Raw genomic sequence first — 22,536 nt, forward strand, 5'->3', positions numbered from 1 at the left:
TAAATGAGGGCGACCCTGTCTTGTTCCAGTTTTTAGAGGAAATGCTTTCAGTTTTTCTCCATTAAGAATGATGTTGGCCGTGGGCTTAGCATAGATAGCCTTTACAATGTTGAGGTATGTTCCTACTATTCCTATTTTTTTCTGGTGTTTTAAGCATGAAGTGGTGCTGTATTTTATCAAATGCTTTCTCAGCATCAATTGAAATAATCATGTTATTCTTAACTTTAAGTCTATTGATGTGGTGAATTACATTTATTGATTTTCAGATGTTGAACCAACCTTGCATCCCTGGGATAAACCCCACTCAATCATGGTGAACTGTCTTTTTAATATATTTTTGTATGTGATTTGCCAGTATTTTGTTAAGGATTTTTGCATCTATATTCACTCCATTCACAGTAGCGTCAAAAATAAAATAAAATAAAATACTTGGGAATTAATCTAACAAAAGAGGTAAAAGACCTGTACAATGAAAACTACAGAACATTAAAGAAAGAAATTGAAGAAAACCTTAGGGGATGGAAAGATCTCCTATGTTCTTGGATAGGCAGAATTAACATTGTCAAAATGGCCATTCTACCAAAGGCACTATACAGATTCAATGCAATTCCAATTAAAATCCCAATGACATTCCTCATATAAATAGAACAAGCAATCATGAACTTCATCTGGAAGAACAAGAGACCTCGAATAGCCAAAACAATCCTAAATAGAAAAAGTGAAACAGGAGGTATCACAATACCAGACATTAAACTGTACTACAGAGCAATAGTAACAAAAACAGCATGGTATTGGCACCAAAATAGACAGGCAGACTAATGGTACAGAATAGAAGACAAAGAGACAAAACCACATAAATACAGTCACCTCATACTAGACAAAGGAGCCAAAAACATACAATGGAGAAAAGACAGCCTCTTCAACAAATGGTGCTGGCAAAACTGGAAATCTATATGCAGTAAAATGAAATGAAACCTCTACCTCTCACCCTGCACAAAACTCAACTCAAAATGGATCAAAGACATAGGAATTAGACCAGAGACCCTGCACCTAATAGAAGACAAAGTAGGCCCAAATCTTCATCATGTTGGCTTAGGATCAGACTTCCTCAATAAGACTCCCAAAGCACAAGAAATCAAAGAAAGATTCAATAAATGGGATGGACTCAAACTAAAAAGCTTTTTCTCAGCAAAGGATACAATCAAGAATGTGAAGAGAGCTTACAGAGTGGGAGAAAATCTTTTTCACACACACTTCAGATAGAGCACTTATCTCCAAAATTTATAAAGAACTTACAAAACTTTACAACAAAAATACAAACAACCCAATCAATAAATGGGCCAAGGAACTGGACAGACACTTTACAGAGGAAGACACAAAGGCAATTAATAAATACATGAAAAAGTGTTCCACATCTCTAGTAATTAGAGAAATGAAAGTTAAAACAACTCTAAGATTTCATCTTACTCCAATTAGAATGGCTTTTATCAAGAACACAAACAATAATAGATGTTGGCATGGATGTGGGGAAAAAGGCACATTTTTGCATTGCTGGTGGAGTTGCAAATTGGTGCAGCCGCTCTGGAAAGCAGTAAGGAGAATCCTAAGAAAACTTGGAATGAACCTGCCTTTTGACCCAGTTACCCCACTCCTCGGTTTATATCCAAAGGACTTAAAATCAGCAAGCCACAGTAACACAGCCACATCAATGTTTATAGCAGCTCAGTTCACAATAGCTAGATTGTGGAACCAACCGAGATGCCCTTCAACAGATGAATGAATAAAAAAACTGTGATATATATATATATATATATATATATATATATATATATATATATAATGGAATACTATTCAGCCATAAAGAAGAATATTATGGCATTTGCAAATAAATGGATGGAATTGGAGAATATCATGCTAAGTGAAATAAGCCAAGCCAAAAAAACCAAAGGCCGAATGTTTTCCCTGATAAGTGGAGGATGATATATAATGGGGGTGGGGGTGGGGAATGAGATAATAATGGGGGAATATGTAGAAGAAAATGAGAGGAAGGGGAGTATGAAAAATGGTGGAATGAGACAGACATCATTGCCCTATGTACATGTATGATTACATGAATGGTATGAATATACATTGTGTACAACCATAGAAACGAAATTATGTACCCCATTTGTGAACAATGAATCAAAATGCAGTCTGTAAAAAATTAAAGCTAAATAAAAATAATTAAAAAAAAAAAAAAGAAAGAAAACACTTGTACAATTCCCACCCTGGGAATAAGAATCTGTGACCTAGAAATAAAACATATATAATGTGTCAGGATGTCAATTGCTGCATTATTACTAGTAGTAAGAACTGGGAAGCAAAGTATGCCCATCAGTTTGGGAATGGTTGGATAAGATGATTCTCCATGCTGTGAAATCTCAGGCAGTCATTCAAAAGAATTGGAGTTCAGTCTTATAATATAGAAACATTTCTAACAGAGTTTGTTGAGTGGGAAGAGCAAAATACAGAAAAGAATTTGAAAAAAATAATAATAATCATATGAATCTTAACCTTAAGCCTGTTGATGTGATGAATTACATTTATTGATTTCAAAATGTTAAACCAACCTTGCATCCCTGGGATGAACCCCACTTGATTGTGGTACACTGTCTTCTTAATATTTTTGTATGTGATTTGCCAGATTTTTTTTAAGGGTTTTTGCATCTATATTCATCAGAGATATTGGTCTAAAGTTTTATTTCCCTGACATGTCTTTGTCTGGTTTTGGTATCACAGAGATAATAGCTTCACAGAATAAATTTGGAAGGGTTCCCTCCTTTTCTATTTCATGAAATACTTCGAGGAGTATTGGTATTAGTTCTTCTTTAAAGGTCTTGTAGAATTTGAGAATTCATCTGGTCCTGGGCTTTTCTTGGTTGTTGACTTCTTCTATTTCATTGCTTGAAACTGATCTGTTTGGATTGTGTACGTCTTCCTGATTTAGTTTGTGAGGATCATAAGCCTCTAGAAATTTGTCAATGTCTTTGAGATTTTCTATTTTGTTGGAGTATAGATTTTCAAAGTAGCGTTTCGTTATGTTATGTATCTTAGTGGTGTCCGTTGTGATATTTCCTTTTTCATCATGGATTTTAGTAATTTGAGTTTTCTCTCTCCTTCTCTTTGTTAATGTGTCTAAGAGTTTATCTATTTTGTTTACTTTTTCAAAGAACCAACTTTTTGTTTTGTCAATTTTTTGAATTGTTTCTTTTGTTTCAATTTCATTGATTTCAGCTCTTTAATTATTTCCTGTTTCTACTACTTTTGGTGTTGCTTTGTTCTTCTTTTTCTAGGGCTTTGAGATGTAATGTTAGGTCATTTAGTTGTTGACTTTTGATTCTTTTCTTGAATGTGCTCCATGCAATTAATTTTCCTCTTAGTACCACTTTCATAGTGTCCCAGAGATTTTGATATGTTGTATCATCATTCCCATTGACCTCTAAGAATTTTTTTAATCTCCTCCCTGATGTTTTCTGTTATCCATGCTTCATTCAATAGCATATTATTTAGTCTCCAGGTGTTGTTGGAGTAGTTTCTGTTTTTTATTTTGTCATTGATTTCTAATTTCATTCCATTATGATCTGATAGAATACAAAGTAGTATCTCTGTTTTTTTCCCTTTACGAACAGCTGCTTAGTGGCATAACATATGGTCTCTTTTAGAGAAGGATCCATGTGCTACTGAGAAGAAAGTGTATTCGCTTGTTGATGGATAGAATATTCTGTATATGTCTGTTAAGTGTAAGTTATTGATTATGTTATTGAGTTCTATGGGTGCTTTGTTTAGTTTTTGTTTGGAAGATCTATCCAGTGGTGACAGCAGTGTGTTAAAGTCACCCAGAATTATTGTGTTGTGGTCTGTTTCATTCCTGGAATTGAGAAGGATTTGTTTGACGTACATGGATGCGCCATTGTTTGGGGCATAAATATTTATGATCCTTATGTCTTCCTGATTATGGTTCCCTTAAACAGTATGAAATGTCCTTCTTTATCCCTTCTAACTTTGGCTTGAAGTCCATTTTATCTGGATATAAGGATAGAAAGCCCCACTTTTTTACTGAGTTCATGTACATGGTAGATTTTTTTCCCATCCTTTCCCTTTTAGTCTGTGGATGTCTTTTTCTATGAGATGAGTCTCTTGAAGGCATCATATTGTTGGTTCTTTCTTTTTAATCCATTCTGCCAATCTGTGTCTTTTGATTGGTGAGTTTAGGCCATTAATGTTCAGAGTTATTATTGAGATATGATTTGTACTCCCAGTCATTTTGGCTTATTTTTGGTTTTTAATTTGACTTGGTTTCTCCTTTGACTGGCTTTTCCTTTAAGGTAGTTCCTCCCTTTGCTGACCTACATTGTTGTTTTCCATTTCCTCCTCATGGAATATTTTGCTGAGAATGTTCTGTAGTGCAGGCTTTCTATTTGTAAATTCTTTTAACTTTTGTTTATCATGGAAGGATTTTATTTCTCTTCAAATCTGAAGTTTAGATTTGCTGGGTATAAGATTCTTGGTTGGCAACCATGTTCTTTCAGAGCTTGAAATATGTTATTCCAAGTCTTTATAGCTTTTAGGGTCTGGGCTGAGAAATCTGCTGATATTCATATTGGTTTCCCCCAATATGCTTTTCTCTCACAGCCTTTAAAATTCTATCTTTATTTTGTATGTTAGGCATTTTCATTATAATGTGCCTTGGTGTGGATCTGTTATAATTTTGTGCATTGGGTGTTCTATAAGCCTCTTGTATTTGATTTTCCATTTCATTCTTAAGATTTGGGAATTTTTCTGATACTATTTCTTTGAATAGGTTGTTCATTCCTTTAGTTTGTATCTCTGTGCCTTCCTTAATCCCGATAATTCTTAAATTTGGTCTTTTCATGATATCCCATAGTTCTTGGAGGTTCCTTTCATGATTTCTTAGCATCTTCTTTGTTTGGTCAACTTTATTTTCAAGATTAAATATTTCATCTTCATTGTCTGAGGTTCTGTCTTCCAAGTGATCTAGTCTGTTGGTGATGCTCTCCATTGAGTTTTTTATTTGGTTTATTGTTTCCTTCATTTCAAGGATTTCTGTTTGTTTGTTTGTTTGTTTCAGAATCTCTCTTCGTTGAAATGATCTTTTGCTTCCTGCAGTTGCTCTTTTAACTGCTTATTAGAGTAATCGTTCATTGTCTGCATTTGCTCTCTTATCTCATCCTTTTCTTCACAAATCAGTTTAATTACATATATTCTGAACTCCTTTTCTGACATTTCTTCTACCATGCTGTCATTGGATTCTATTAATATAGAATCTTGGTTTGTTTACAACACTTTCTTCCCTTGTTTTTCATGTTGTTCACATATCTTCTCCTCTTGCAGTGCAGATCTGGGTTTCAGTTTCCCCCCTATAGGCTTACAGTGACCCTGCAGGTTTTCAAAATCTCTTATTTAAGGGGGAGATCAATATTAGCAGCACCCAGTACAGACAATATGAAGCCCTAAATCAAATAGCCCCTATGAAGATATTAACAATATTGTCATAATAAACAGAGGGGATGAGTTCAGTGATATCTACAGTATAACAAATAGATTTGCAATGAGGTCTGCAGTTTCTAATGGAGGACAAAGAGGATGGGGAGGGGTGTAGGAAGTAACTGTTAATGGGATAAGAAAAGTGTATATAGAAGTTCTTGATCATAGGAAGAGTGAAAGTGTTATCAAAAGAAGTTGGTTGTTAGCATGAGAAAAGGGAGAAAGAGACTGTGAGGAAACAGGTAAACAAAAGGAAAATAGTAAGAAAATAAAGAAATAAAAACTTAAAATTTTTCAAAAAGGAGGAAAAAAAATCTATACTATAACAGTTATATACTATTCAAACCTCTCAGTTTTCAGTAGCCTGATGCATGAGAGGTACCTGACAATGAGTTTCCAGTCTCCAGCTGGTGTCTCAGGATGGGATTTGCCCCACCTAAAGATGAGAGCTTCTGCTTCTAGGATAGTCCAAGATGGCTGCACTGCCTTTCAAACATGTTGGCAAATGGGGAGCTACAGTGTGGTGTATGGGCTCCAAGTCTGTGTGGGGTGCAGTCGATCGGACCAGGGGTCCTGTAGGCGGGGCGCAGTCAGGCTGGTGGTCCTGGAGGCAGGGTGCAGTCAGTCGGGCCAGGGGTCCTGCAGGTCCTGGCTTTTGTCCCAAAATAACGGCAGCCACATGTAAACCAAACCTGCTAGTACTGTGACAGTGTACTTCCAGACAACAGCAGGCAGCTGGCAATCTGCTGGTGGTCTGCAGGTGGTCTGCAGGCTGTCAGCAGATGATCAGCAGGTGGACCTCAGGCAGTGGGTGATGGGTAGGTGAAAGGCAGGCGATGGGCAGGCAAGAGGCAGGCAAATGGGCAAATGGTGGGTGATAGGCGGCAGTCAGTGAACAATCTGCACTCAAAACGTAGTTGATACGCTGGCAGAGGGCGGGTGATCATGGTGGACAAATAGAGTAAACAGCAGGGGATGGATGAGCAGCAAAGACTGCCTCACAGAAAAACAGATTTTCCTCTGCTTGAAGCCCGAGTTATGGAGTGACAAGGAACACAGCCTCCCTCCTGTCCACCATTTTGGATCTTCCCAGCCTCCATTTTCTTGATCCAACCAGATCACCTACCTACACTACCTGCCTGTCTTTAATTCTGGCTAAAATATGATGCATTTACTTTTGACCAGAAAACTACAGATTGCTCTCTTTCACTTATATCTTCATAAAACATGATATTTGGTCACAATAATGAAATGTACATAAAGTAGCACATAATTATTATGCCCTTTTTCTAGCCAGATAGATTTTAGGCAAGAATAAAAGTCAGAAATCTTCCATCCAGCCAACTCCTCAATACACTGTGTACTAGAAAGGAGAGAAATTTGCAGATGCTACCTTAACCAGAGAGGAGGCTGGGAAAGTAATGCAGTAGATTTTAAGAATGTTCCTTACCCATGTGACACTGAGGAATCGTGAATCCAGGCTCTGGTTTTTGCTTTAGAAGATTCCCCCAGAGAAACGTGCAGAAAACAGCAGTGTCAGCATTGCTTTTATTTTTCATACCGTGCCACTGTAGAGGATGCATTAATTTGGGGAATACAACTTTGGTTAGAGAAATCTCTGGCCATTGCTAACTGGGTAAACTAATATAGAAAAAATAAGGAAGAAATATCTGATCATAAAGTAGAAAATTAGCCATGGTTTTTCATCATCCCCAGAGGCTCACCCTAGAGACTGGACGTCCACTGACCTTGAGTCTCCCTTCAAGGGAGAGGCAGGAGCACGTGCTGACAAGAGGAAAGAAAGAGGGTGAACCATCTACAGAAAGAACAGTCCCCACAGGAAGTTTTCAAAGGAACATAAAGGATGCGAAAGAGACTTAGCAAAGTTTAGCTCTGATTGCATGAATAGCTTCATCTGTCCATGTGACCTGACATGCAGATGGGCAAAGACAAACAAGACTGAAAAACCCAAGTCAAAGACACTTTCCAATGTAATTAACACATAAGTGGAAGGTGGGGATGTGACTACCATAAATAGAGACAATTCTTTGCATTTGGAATGATAGTAAGGGAGGGATGCGGGTCAGTAGATTAAATGTTAGCAGAAATAAGAGAGGGATCTGTTTTAGGATAAGGAAGAACTAAATGTACTTGGTTAACCAGTGAAGAATGAAGATGAAAGGTTAGTGGAAGGACCAGGTTCTTGAGAAGCTAAATGTGGCAGAGCAAGAGTTGAAAGCCAAGCACACAAATGCTGGTTAATTTTAGAAAGGAGTCAGGACACCTCTCCTTGGGAAAAATGGGAAAGAGATGCCGACTAAAGATGTAGTATCCATCAAATTAAATGTGGAACCATTGTGTAAAAGCAAGTGGGTACAGAAGTGTGGTCAGTGTGATTGGGGGTGGGGGGGTTCTGAGGTTTAGAATGCTTATGACAAGATACAATAAGAGGGAGACAAAGCCAAGGTGACTACCTAATATGTAGTCTGTATGTACTGCTGTGGATGCGAGGCTAAGAGATGGATGCCTGGCCAAGTGTCAGCTTGTACTCTCCTGGGCAAACTGTAAACACCCTGGAAGGAGTTACCACCTTTATAGCTGCTCTAATTCATGTGAGGATGGATTCCACTGGACCACCATGGCCTTCTCTTAGCAGTATTGCCAGGATAGGGTAAGAATCAGTAAGAATAATAGGTTTACAGAGCCAGAAACCATGTGAGGCAAGAATGTCAAAGACTCAAGAAAATGAAGGCTCCCTGGCTGTCATTGACATCTGTAGAATCGCAGTCTGCTGGTCTGCATGATGGAAATGTGCTCCATCCCCACCTCCGCATGGTAACCATTAGCCACATGTGGCTCTTGAGCCACTGAACTACAATTTCAGATATTTTCAGTTTAAATATAAATAGCCACATGTGGCTACTGTATCCATCAGTGCTCATTTAGATGAAGCCCAGAAACAATGAAGCCTGCAGGCAATTAACAAATTAAAAGGAAATTACAGGAAAATTCAGAAAGCAGGATAGGCATTTATGGGGCAAAATGAAAAAGAAACAACTGTATTTAGAATAATATAATATTGTGACAATGAAATCCAAACTGGGATAGTGCTTGTGAAGAACCAAAGAAAATTCGTCTTAGTGTGAGCATACATGGAATTCGTAGATGGAGCAAGTTGAATGCATAAGCCCATGGCCCTTAGCTTGAGCAGAAGATGCACACTAATGGTTTCCCAGCACCAAGAAGACAGAAAAAACTCAACTGCAATTACTTCTTTTATTCTGAGCAGTTTAAAATGCTTTAGCAAATACCTTTCTGTTCTTAAATCATTAGTAAAAAGGTTCTTATATCATTATTGATACAAGAAAAAGCAACAGAGACAAGATTCAGGACTCTTGACTCCAAATGCTAATCCACTCAACCACATTTCATTTTAAAGTGATAAACACCTTCCTTTGGCACTGAAAGCATAGAGGTTTAAAAATGTTTAGGAAAATGAAATCCAAACTGGGATAGTGCTTGTGAAGAACCGAAGAGTCAACCCAGGCAGAGGTGTGTGTGTGTGTGTGTGTGTGTGTGTGTGTATGTGTGTGTGTGGTGTGGCCCCTGGGGAGGCTTGTGAGGCTCATCTCATCCTGAAGGCCTCGAGGAAAAGTAAGTGGATCCCAGAGAACATGAAGTGAAAACCACGGTGAGGAGAAAAGGACCAGGGGATAGCTAAAATTCCACAAGGCAGATTATTTTGTTTGTTTTTTAAGATTCTACTTGTTGTCTGGAGGAGGCAGGGTGGCTCAAGGTGAAGGCAGGTTCCTCTCTCTGGCCCTTGTCAATGAGGAAGGGCAAAGGGGAAGATTAAAATTAATTTTCTTTTGACTCAGGATGGCAATGGTGGTTAAGCTTCTGTTTTTATGTCTATAATTTTATTTTACAGATCTGCTTTAACTTTGGAAATGGACTTCACTTAGAGGTAAGTAACCAAGGGGTTGTCCCAGAGATGTCTGGGACTCAGAGGCTTAATTTTCATAGTGGACAGTTGGCTGTGAATCCTAGATTAAAACCCATGTTGCCTTGACACAGCTGTTCTCATTCAAACAAGTGCCGATAAGTGCTGGGGAACATAGATCATTTTATAGGGAAAGACCTTTACCCATGTGTGCATACATGCATAACTGTGTAGTCAGAAAAGATACACTTTATGCTGTTAACATGGATACTCTGTAAAAAATGAGTGAAAAAGTAGAAAGAAACTTGATTTTTTTTTTTTGCATCTTAAGTTTTGATGTCATTTTTAATTCTCATTATATAACTTACATTTTTTTTAAGTTAGAAAAAAGATTTTCAAATGAAAACAAAGAAAAATCAATGACCTAGTGATAACCAGTGTGTTTTGAAATAACAATACTTGTTTAGGTATAGCAACAAAATTAGTAAAGTGATAAAATAATCCTCATATAATAATCATTTCTGATCTTAAGATAGCAGGTCATCTGTATTGAACTTTTCCTTGATAAAATACACACTGACATATAAAACCCAACTGAAAACTTATATAATAGTTTTCTACCTAAAGTTCTAGAAACAAGAGATGGGAGATTTACTCCTTTACCCAATCCTGAAAACAATAAATTCATTAACTAGCAGTTGTACCAGTTTTGCTCAAATTTGTATTAATAGTTTACAAACACTTTGTCTTAAAGCATGATAGTAATTTATTTTTAAGTAATAAACCAACACAGAAAAGTGAAACTTCATTTTCAGCTAACAGGAAAAAAAAAAAAATTGACATGTTCTGTTATTTCTAACTTGCCAATTTGTAAGGCCGCTAAGTTATCCTTCAGCCTTTTGAACTGGTCACTCTGGGAAATCTTTTTTTTTTTTTTTCCCTGTGAAAAACAAAACCCTCTGCTTTATGGGTTTGGAGACAATTTCTTGAACACTTACAGAGTTACTAGAATATATACATTCCTCTTTGAAAATGAAGCTTGGTAAGAAATACAAAACACCTTAAAATTTGCACTATTTTTAGACTTTAGTAAACTATAGAATTTCCTACAAATGCTTAAGGATATGTAATAATTTTTTGACAATATTTTATTGTTGTAGGTCTTAAACACCAGAAGCGAAAATCAGCTGCTTCCTAAACATACTCACCTAGTACGGCAAAAACGGGCCTGGATTACTGCCCCTGTGGCTCTGCGGGAGGGAGAGGATCTGTCCAAAAAGAATCCCATTGCCAAGGTATCTTCTAAAGAGGAACATAAAACACACACATATGATTAAAACTGTGGTGTAAGAGGATTTTTATACCCACTTTAAAATTTAAGGAAAATTATGTAATGTCATTATTGAATTAATTCCTGAATATTCAGGATATATTTGGAAATTAGCAGAGCTTACTGTTAGCAGAAAGTACCAACTTTGAGATTTTCTTTCTCCTTCTGAAAGATGCAACATCACTGGCAAAAGTATCCATCACTTTAAGTTTTGATTCAACAAGGAGTTAAGGGATCTGGCATTAGCTTAATTCTAGTTTAACACAGTGTTACAATACTCAAAAGAGGGTATTATCATAAAAAGTAGTTTTCAAAATGGAAAGAACTGAGGTCTAAGCTGGAGGGTGACTGTACATCCTGATTCATGCCTGTCATCCTAGCTTAATAATTAGTAGCTCCCCTTTCACTCTCAAATGGTCCAATTTTTAGATAAATTATGTGGTAATCCTCATACAAATGTACCTTATAGATGTGTAAGCCTGAACGCTTGTTGTTGTTGTTATTTTCCCCTAAAGCTGCTGTCCTAAAGTTCTACCCATTTCTGTAAATGGCACTATAATTCCATGCAGTTTTTAAAGGCCAGTTTGTAGCAAGTACTATCAGTTCTACCCAAAAAGTACATCCAAACTCTGCCCACTGTCTTCCAAGTCGTTCCCATAGTGCAAGGCCTTGTCATTTCCAGCCCTCCTTACAAAAAATGTTCCCACCTTGTCCCCTTCTCTCTCTCTTGCCAAGCCCTCCCACACAGAGCCCATGCTCCAGAAGTTAGCCAGAGCAAACCTTTGAAAAGACAAAGCATGCTCACCTCCTGGATGAGACCCTTGAGTAACTTCCCAGGGCAATGGAAGAAGCGACCCTCTTACCCTGGACCACAGGAGCCCATGTGACTGGTTGACCATGGCTTCCTCTCTGTCCCTGGTTCTAATCACTTCCCATTCCTTACTCTGCTACATCCCCCTAAGTTGACCACAAGCTCATTCCAGCCTCCCACTCTTTGCAAGGCTGTTCACTCTACCTGGAATCTGATCCCCACATATAATTTGCAAGATTAGCATATATCAGTCCTCTGCACAGTGTCACCTCCTTCTGCCTCATCCCACTTTCTGCCCCTCACCTGTATCAGGTTGGCTTACAGCATATTCCACTGCTGGATCAAACATCGCTTGCTTCATCGTCTGCCTCCCTCAGTATAGCGTGAGCTCTGTGAAGGCGTGGCTTAGTCCTTAGAGCTCACAGATCCTGCCTGTGCCTGACCCACACTGGTGTGCAGTAGGTGCTCAGTAAGCATTCATGTAAATGAATTCTGTTCAAATCCAGGTTTTACCTTTATCTTTCCAATCTTCTAAAGATCACGTGTGAAAAGCTCTTTTAAGAGAAACTGGGCCTTTGAAATAAAGGTTCCTGTTTATAGCAACATTTTTTTTTAATATGTATGACCTCCCTTTTTTTGTACTGAGTACTGGGGATTGAACCCATGGGCACTTTACACTGAACTACTTCCCAGTCCTTTTAATTATTTTTATTTTGAGGTAAGGTCTCACTAATTTGCTGAGGCTGACCTCAAACTTGCTATCCTTCTGCCTCCGCCTCTTTAGTCGCTAGGATTACAGACGTGAACCACTAAACTCTGCTTAAAATCTGGACTGTTTTTAAGTATGGCTCCACATAACTGAGTTTGTTTATTTTATTTGGCTTGCTTTTTTGAGATCTCAGTAATTCATAATCTTTCAATAGGTTTCCCTAAAATGAATTTGGAACCCACGTACATGCTAGGCAGTCACCATATGACTGAACTAAACTGTTCACCCTGGTTCTTAAGGGTTTAATAAGTGTTAGTGTTAGCTGTTTTTACTGATTTTAATTGTGCAGGCTGTTAATGAATAAAAGTTCCATGAAAAACAGAAGATCTTGTTAAATTTCTCCAACTTTCCCAATTTCTTACCTAAAGGTAATACTGCCAATGGTTTAACTTTTTTCAGACCTTATGAAATGCGTATTGTTTTAATCAGTTTTTTTCACTGTTGTGGCCTAAAGAACTGACAAGAAACTATTAGAGGATGAAAAGTTTATTTGGGGCTCACAGTCTCAGAGGTCAGTCCTCAGATAGCCAGCTCCATTCTCTGGGCCCGAAGTGAGGCAGGACGTCATGGAAGCAGAGTGTGGTGAAGGAAGGCAGCTCAGAATATCACACCTGGAAGCAAGAGAGAGCCCCACTCGACAAGGACAAAATATATACCCCAAAGGCATGCCCCCAGTGACCCACCTCCTCCAGCCACACCCTACCTGCCTATAGTTACCACCCAGTTAATATCTATCAGAGGATTGATGCACTGGTTAGATTAAAAGTTCATAACCCAATCCTTTTACCTCTAAACTTTCTTGCATCGTCTCACACACAAGCGTTTGGAGAGCACCTCATATGTAAACCATAGCACATATGTATGTATATGCTTATAAACTCTTAGTTACATACATACGTATGTATACACCAACAGTTCTGTCCACAGTTTTTGTTTTATTTCTAATATAAGTAGAATTATATACTGCATATAAGCAGTATGCAAAGACCTAGAATATCCTTATAAATACTGTAATGTATATTTAAATACACATACATAGGTATATGTGTATATACGTACATTTGGCAGAAAGACAGAAGCCCAGTGAAAAGTGATCATGTGACTGCTCCAGATTCACCATTGCACTCCAGGAGCTGAGCTGGTGGTGTAGTGGGAGGTTGGAGGCCCCATCTGCCACCTCTTGGTTTCTCCCAGCAGAAACCTCAACAACCCTGATGCATGTTGGGAAGCCTGAGGGAAGAAAGAGTAACTAATTCTGAAGTTTCACAATAGAGACCTGGCCAAGCAGGTTGGTAGTGGTGAGACTTCAGTGATATGTTAAGGGAGAAACTGAGGAACCAATAGGTGACCACAGAGAAGCATTTAGAGATACAAACGAAGTTGCTTATGGAGAATAAAGGTGGTAACTACAGAAGATCTAGCAAGTTGGAAACATGATGTGCTGAGCCATTCCACACAGGGAAGCACTTGATGGTTTTAATCCTTCTCTGGAAAGATGCCTTATTCATGATTTCCAGATAATTGACTAGATTAATGAGGGTGATTTTGACCCTACAGTTTTTACCATATGTGCCAAATTTAAAATCTACTTCCTCCCCCTGCAAGATGCACACAGTTATGTCTTAATTTCACAATCACCCTAAAAAGTAAATACTCACATACTCTCCATTTAAAGGATAAGAAAACAGACACAGGGAGGGTAAGTAGTTAACTCAGTGTCACGTAACTCAGATGCAGTCAAGATAGAATTCGAACCCAGGTTCCCTGATGCCAGCGCAGGTTCTGTGCCATCTCTCTCCTATCAGTGTCTTGACAACTTCAAATGGAAATTGTTCCTTTAAAATGTTTACAGTGTAAACTAAAAAGAATTTACCTTGAGACACTCCTCTTATTTTTATGTTAGATCCATTCTGATATTGCAGAAGAAAGAGGGCTAAAAATTACTTACAGATACACTGGAAAAGGAATCACAGAGCCACCTTTTGGTGTATTTGTCTTTAATGAAAACACTGGAGAACTGAATGTTACCAGCATTCTTGATCGAGAAGTAACACCTTATTTTCTGGTAAGTAGAACAATTTTGTTTGTAGTTTTTCTTTGGTGATAGTTATGATTTAATTTTTTTATGCTATAGGAATTCAATTACAGTAACTTAAAACTAATCTTATTATTTATGTCATGATTTCAGCTGATGGGTTTTGCTTTGGATGCAAAAGGAAACAATCTTGAGAAACCATTAGAACTACGCATTAAAGTTCTTGATATCAATGACAATGAGCCAGTGTTCACACAGGAAGTCTTCGTTGGGTCTGTTGAAGAGTTGAGTGCAGCACGTAAGAGTCTATTATTTTTCATTAATAACCTACCAACACCACTTAATTTCCATTATGTAAACAAACACTAAATCCCATATTGTAACAGAAGTGGAGTGTCACCCACAAGATATATGAAAATAAACCTGTTGTTGTAGGCTTAGAACCGTTTTTATTAAGATAAATTCAAAGGACTTTAAACTCATCTTTTTTACCCTGGGGAAAGATGGTAGACTGATGTGACAGGTAAGGTCTCCATAGCAACTACTCACTTCTGCCCTTTGGAAGGGAAGCAGCCAGAGACACTCCGTAAACAAATTGGCATGACAGTGTTCCAGTGAAACTTTGCATACAAAAACAGGTGTCTGGCTGGCTTTAGGCCACTGGGTGGAGTTGCTAACCTCTGACATATTCTTTTTACTGTAAGTTTTCTTGACAACATTGTTCAATGCTATACTCTGTAGAAAACTCCTAGGAGAGATTTCTCTTTGCTCAAAAGAAAAAGAATAATCATACTTCTCCTGAGTTGTTTGTATCTTGATAAACATCAGGATCATGTGTTTACTCATGAGTCTTTCTCTGTATTAGCTACTGAGATCCTCTTAGAGCAATTGTTCAGGAAATTACCCAGTCTCAGCCTTGCTTCTGTCCCGTTTTCCTTCTCTTCTATTCCAGTCATGCTTATTTCCTCATTCAGTTAAATTTTTGATTGTGGTAAACTGTGATTTTTTTTAAAAAAACTTTATTTATTATTTTTTTGTACTAGGAATTGAACTCAGGCGCTTAACCTCCAAGCCACATCCCCAGCCCCTTTTTATTTTTTATTTTGAGACAGGGTCTCCCTAAGTTGCTTAGGTTCTCACTAAGTTGCTGAGGCTGGTTTTGAACTTGCAATACTCCTGCCTCTGCGCCCCCCCCAATAACTTGGATTACAGGAATGCACCACCACACCTGGCTTAAACAGTGATTTTGACAAATACCTGAAATCCTTTTAGAAACAAGCTGAAATTAAAAATAAAATAATATCATACGTAAGTGGACCTACCCTGGACATCTTTATTTCTAATGCTAGATACACTTGTGATGAAAATTACCGCAACAGACGCAGATGAGCCCAATACCATGAATTCTAAAATTTCCTACAGAATCGTATCTCAGGAACCTGCCTATCCTCCAGTGTTCTATCTAAATAAAGATACGGGAGAGATTTATACAACCAGTATTACCTTGGACAGAGAGGTAAATTAAACTTTCATGTTGTTCATCTTTTAAACTCCTTACTGTCTTTTCCAGTTGCTCCTGTTTTTCTTTGAATTTTCTTATTTTGTTCAATATTCCTCAATCACAGGATAACTAAGAAGCATCCTCTTCTAGGGATGTGCTATTCAGTCTGGTAGACATTAGCCATATGTGTCTCCTGAGCATTTGAAATGTGACTAGTCCAAACTGAGATGTGCTGTATGCATATTGAGATGTATTTTAAAAATGCACCAGATGTGGAGGACTTTACATGAAAAAAAGAATATAAAATATCAGCTTAATTTTTTCATGTTGATCTATATTAGAATGATAATTACATAAAGACAACACTGTACTAGTACCTCTCCAGTTAGATTTCTGTTTCCTAGAGTCCTGAAGTAGCATTCCCCAGCTGGCAGGTTCTCTAATGAACTGTCTGGAGTCTCTAATCCATATGCCGGGAGCAGGGTGGTGGGGGCAAGGGGAAATTATTTTAAATCCCAAATTAAAGGGAAGTTTAAGTAGGTTACCTAGATAGACTGCCCTCTCAACAGTTTTTCATTCCTTGAATTTCTAACTCCAATTTTTAAATTAAAAGGAGAAATAGAAGATTTTTCAGATGCTACATGTACAAAGGTTGTAATGTACAAGAGGAAAATGTTGGTGATCCTCAGAATATTGTGTTGTCTTGAAATATAAATCATACAGTATTGTACTCTGGAAAATCAACTTGGCTCAGATGCAAGGGATTGTTGCCAACCTCCCATTCGGATCTTTGTAAAATTTAAGAATCTGATCACTCCCAACGTTCTTCTCTACACCTGTTCTCATAAAACTAGACAAGAAAAGTATCACTCTGAGTTAGTGGTGTAATTTTTAATAAGCTGCTGTCTCTGAGGTATGGAAAGTTTAGCCAAGATTAAGAACTGTAATTTATTGGGCAGTTACCATGGCCAAATGCTGTCCTAAGCCCTTTACATAGATTAACTCATTTAATCCACATGGAAACCCTCTGAGGCAGATCCAATTATTATCCCCATCTTACACATAAGAAAACTGAGAATCACAGGGATTAAGTGCGTGTGTAGCACAGCTAGTAAGTGACAAAGCCAGAATTGGAGGCCAGGTGGCTGACTTCAGAGCCTCAACTGTCCTTCATTCACTGTGTGGTTCTGCCCTACATAGGACCCCCCCATGTACTGGCAGCGGCTGCCAAACTTCTTAAATCCAGCCACACAGAATATAGCCATAGTGAGGGGACTACACATGGAAGAGAAGATTCCCTTTTGAATGCCAGTCATTGTCTAGGACATAGTCCCTAAGAATCCTATTCCTGGGGAAGTCAGGGTAAAGATCACCAGGTTTTGCCTTCGCTGGCCAAGTTTTCTTGGGACTAGGTTCTCCTGGCTTACCTTTTAGCTAAAAATGATGGATAGGGTAGAAAAAAAAAACATTTTGTACAATCCCACCATGACTTACTTTGTAAAAAGAACTATATTTTGAACAGTGTCCCTTTGTAAAGACTGTTTTAAGAACAGAATCTTCCGAGAATATCACCAATGGCAGTATTTAAGAATTTGATTGTCAATAACTCTGCTAGGCTTTTCTGTCCTTTCACAAAAAGCTCTGACTACAAATAAAGAGCATAAAAACAACAGATCGTGAAACTTATGTATGAATGAAGTATACTGTGGTCCATTTCCTAACGATGAAGTAAACTAAAATCAGAAAGATAGATTGGGAGCAATTCATTTTCACCCCAGTTGGATATCTTTCATTCCTCTGCAGGAACACAGCAGCTATTCTTTGACAGTAGAAGCAAGGGATGGCAATGGACAAATAACAGACAAACCAGTCAAACAAGCTCAAGTTCAGATTCGTATTTTGGATGTCAATGACAATATCCCTGTAGTGGAAAATGAAATGGTAAATATTTTTATACTAAATGTATCTATTTATCCACATTTTAGCCCTAAGAAAAAAAATACCCCTTGTTTGTATTATATCAGAATAAAAATCATGTGTTCTTATTTTGCAGTATGAAGGAATGATTGAAGAAAATCAAGTCAATGTAGAAGTTATGCGCATAAAAGTGACCGATGCAGATGAAATAGGTTCTGATAATTGGTTAGCAAATTTTACTTTTGCATCAGGAAACGAAGGGGGTTATTTCCACATAGAAACTGATGCCCAGACTAATGAAGGGATTGTGACCCTTATTAAGGTAAGTCATAAGTGTTCAAAACTAGGGTGGGACAAGTTGTAGCTGAAGAGAATCTAGCATATCTTGAGCTCTAAGCACAAATACTTTATGTGCACAACCAGCAACACAGTTGTTTGAGATAGTGGCCATCCCTGTTTGCTCAAGCTGTGTGGTTAGCAGATGGTTGCACTACAGCTCAGATGCAGATCAGGGAACTCTGATCCTAGCCAGACAACATGAGACCGCATCTTCACTGCCTCGCCCACTTCCCATCATACCCAACAGCATTCCCGCACCATGACCTCGTGCCTCTGCTGAGTATCCCTTCACTTACCACCTCTCAGTCTATCTAACAGTAGAGCCAAACCTCACTAATAGAATCCAAAAATAAAAGCTGTGATAACCTGACACTTAAGTGTGACAAAGACACGCCTCATAAAGCTACATGTCAACAGCGAAGATTTCTGGGTGCCAATATTAAAAAGCCTAACCGGGTGGAACTCATCATCTTGCCTTTTAAACAAAAACCTACTTATATTCTAATACTAATAGTGTGAGGGCTACATTTGGGAACAAAATATTCTAATCTCATGTGCACTGAATAAATGAAGGAAAATTAAATTGAATCATAAGCATATGTAGGGTCTTATACATTAAGTTCTTAGAGTTCCCACTTTTTAAACAAAAATTACAAGATGGATGTAGCAAAATAAGCAAGGAATAATATTAATGTACTTTTAAATGGTTTATGATAGAATTGACTTGCAGATTTTAAAACGAAATGCAAAGCTGCAGCTTTAAAAATATTATTTCATTAAGTTATACACAGACAAAAATTGATTCAAGAAGTTTCTAAATTTTTATAAAAACATGACAGTATAGGTAAAGATCTAACAATGGGAAAATGAATAACAGAATAGAAAATAATTGAGGTTTCATAGTAATAATTATGAGCACCACTAACCAGTAGACTACTGTATGCATTTAAACTACCTCTTTAAAAGTAGAGGAAAATTGAATACTTTACCTCATATTTAAAAGGAAGACAAATGATTATTGAAGAAATAATCATCAGAGATAAAATAAATTCACCTGCTTATGTAGAAACAGCACAATTTTTAGTCATCAATTATAGGTACAACCATGCCTGATGTTTGAGATAAGATCAACAACATACATAGAAGCAATCATATACTGATGAATGGCAGAAGCACTTCAAACTTTCTCCCCTGAGTGATAACACACAAAAAAAGGAGTATAGTTATTCTTACCAAGAGGAGTATGGATGAAAAGTAGAAAAATCAGCATTACAATGAAAGCAACGGGTGGGAGAAAACTACAAATTTACTATTTCAGCTATATAAAGAAGTTGCTTCCAAATTATAAGGGCAGTAATTGGATTCCATCAAAAAGAAGTGAGATTAAGAAGATACACAGGCTGGGGATATAGCTCAGTTGGTAGAGTGCTTGTCTCCCATACACAAGGCCCTGGGTTCAATCCCTAGCACCAAAAGAAAAAAAAAGATAAACAAATAGAAATATGCATATGTAAAGGTGCCCAAAATCATTAACTATAACAAAATACCATCAACTTCACAGCCTATAAACAACAAATTTATTTCTCACAGTAGATTCAGAGTCGGGTAAGGGCCCTATTTCTAGCTCATACATGGTGCCTTTTTGCTGTATCCTCATGTGGCAGAAGAGGTCAGCGAGATCCCAGAGGCCTCTTTCATAAGGGCTCTGATCTCATTTATGAGGGTTCCTAAGGCCTCACAAAAGCCCCATCTCATCACTTTGGGGAATAGAATTTCAATGTATGGATTCTATGGGCACAGAAATATTCAGACCCTAGCAATCAAAAAGACTGACACCACCAAGTACTGGCAAGAATACAGAGAAAGTAGAACCATTATATATTACTGGTGGAAATATAAAAGGACAATTTGGTAGGTCTTTTTAAATTTTAAGTTAAACATACAATAGTTACCCCATGACCTAGCAATCAAAAAGGAGTGAGTATTCACCCAAGATAAATAAAAACATATGTCTATACAAAGACTTGTGTGCAAAATGTTTATAACCACATATCAGACAAAATCTGGGAGCAGTCCAAACGGCCACCAACTGATGTGCAGATAAATGTGGCATATCCATATAAAGGAATACTATTGAATAAACGGCTAAAGTACTGATGCAAGCTACAACATGGATGAACCTCAAAAACATTATGTTATGTGTAAGACACCAAATACAAAATACTACATATTCTATGATGTCCTTTATGGGAGATTTCTAGAAAAGGTAAAACCAGAGAAAGCAGATCAGGGGTTACATGGGGCTGGGGATATAAGAGAGGCATGAAGGAACTTTTTATAATGATGGACATGTTTTAAAGTGGACCATAATGATGATTACAAATACTAAAAATCATCATGTTGTAAACTTAGGGTGAGTTTTATTGTATATAAACTATACCTGAATAAAACTGAAAAAAAAAAAAGGGTAGAGGCGATGAACAATATTTTAAAATAAGAGAGGTAATAAGTCATTATATGAGAAAACCATGCATAGCTTTACCAACAAATTAAAATCCATAATGCTATTGGAAAATAGCAAAAATGGAAATGATAAAATATATTGATAGAGTTGTAAAAAATAGAGGTATTTGACCTTGTCCATTGCTCATGATGTTGAAAATATTTTCATTGTCTTTGGAGCATTACAGCTATTTATGACAAACACTTTGAAACAATTTTTATGGCTCTAGTACCTAGCTCACTTTTTTACACTGCCTTGACTCTTGAATACTAATGATAATTGGCTGGAAGATTCTGTGTCTCATCTAGCACATATCATGCCTTCAAATCAGGCATATCAGGTGCAAGAGCATCTTAAAAGAACTCTCACAAAGATTTGACAGTCATGAAGAATGTATTTTCTCTAGTCATTTTTTGTTATGTCCTTGTCCCAACACATAGTGGTCCTTATTTTAAAAGGGGCAAAATAAATTGTTGTCCCTAAAAAATCTACATAGAGGAAAACAAAATTCATGCTAAATCACCCCCCCAAAAAAAGTGAACGACTGTTCTAGAATTCTGTAAACACATGTAATATATTTGATGTTATACTGAAAAAGCAAGAAAAAATGGTCCATGCATCTGAATATCTGGGAACACTATAAATAACAAACAATGAAAGGATAGGGCCTAAATAAACTTTGACTAGGTAATTCTTTCAGTAATTTCATATAGGTCAACCAGAAAAATAAGTTGTATAAGAATGTTCAGGAAAATATTATCTATATTTAAAAATTGCAAATGGCCCAAGTGTCTGGTAATAGAATGGCTAAGTAAATTAAGTATATCTAAATAATAGACTACTATAGAAATGTTTATGAAATGAAAATGGAAAAATTGGAGCATACGATATATAGAGAGAGTGATGAGATTATATCAAACAGACATTTTAGATACCATAATTCACAAAGACCTATTTGAAAGAAGGCTAATCTTTTAAGGAATTAACAGCAAAGCAGATATTAATAGATGCTATGCTACAAAGGCAGGACATAGGTTCTTTGTTTAAGCAAATTTGAAAATCCCTGGGTTTTTTTCTTTACTCCAGGAATTCTGGGGATTTTAGGATGTTGGTGTGTGGTGTTAATCTATCCTGGGGGACAGAACTAGCAGTACTACCACATAGTGCCTAGTCCTTTCACTAAAATGGAGCACCTCTTAAGCAATATTAATTTTTACTGAATGTCTGTTAATGTTTCCATTAAAAAAAAATCACTTTAGATTGTTAAAAATGTATCCTTTTAAAAATGAATTTGGCCTTTTAAAAAGTAAACTTATTAAACATTAAACCTTTAATAAGTAAACTTATTAAACATTCTTAATATTTATGAATATCCAAATTGATAGAGAATTTGTAATTACTTGGTATGAATGTGAGTTGGAATACTTGATGCCATGGTACTTACTACGTGTCAGATTAAGATATCTAACATTTACAATGTGTGTGTGCACACTGTCCATGTGTGTTCTGGTTGTTTTCTCTATTAGAAACTTTGATCTTGCCTTTCTAGGAAGTTGATTATGAACAAATGAAGAATCTCGACTTCAGTATCATTGTCACTAACAAAGCGGCTTTTCACAAGTCAATTAGGAATAAATATAAGCCCACATCCATCCCCATCAAAATAAAGGTGAAAAATGTGAAAGAAGGCATTCATTTTAGAAGCAGCACGATTTCATTTCGTGCTAGTGAAGGAATGGACAAGTCAAGCCAAAGCCTATCAATTGGAAAATTTCAAGTTTTTGATGAAGACACTGGACAACCAGCTCAAGTAAAGTAAGATATAGTTGTGAATATATTTCCAA

The 22,536-nt window shown here is 37.1% G+C and overlaps 1 protein-coding gene across 1 annotated transcript in view; it reads left to right on the forward strand.

Moving 5' to 3' along the window:
- The window catches only part of Dsg2 (desmoglein 2), a 53,340-nt gene that overhangs the window by 15,449 nt on the left and 15,355 nt on the right, over positions 1-22,536 (forward strand). Inside the window, exons 2-9 of the mRNA XM_047526087.1 lie at positions 9,476-9,511; positions 10,648-10,782; positions 14,301-14,462; positions 14,586-14,730; positions 15,782-15,948; positions 17,737-17,874; positions 17,987-18,172; positions 22,242-22,507. Coding sequence (XP_047382043.1) covers positions 9,476-9,511; positions 10,648-10,782; positions 14,301-14,462; positions 14,586-14,730; positions 15,782-15,948; positions 17,737-17,874; positions 17,987-18,172; positions 22,242-22,507 — 1,235 coding nt within the window. The remainder of the gene's footprint in view (positions 1-9,475; positions 9,512-10,647; positions 10,783-14,300; positions 14,463-14,585; positions 14,731-15,781; positions 15,949-17,736; positions 17,875-17,986; positions 18,173-22,241; positions 22,508-22,536) is intronic.

The sequence above is a fragment of the Sciurus carolinensis genome, chromosome 15 (genome assembly GCF_902686445.1).
Source record: "Sciurus carolinensis chromosome 15, mSciCar1.2, whole genome shotgun sequence".
In the NCBI taxonomy this organism is placed as follows: domain Eukaryota; kingdom Metazoa; phylum Chordata; class Mammalia; order Rodentia; family Sciuridae; genus Sciurus; species Sciurus carolinensis.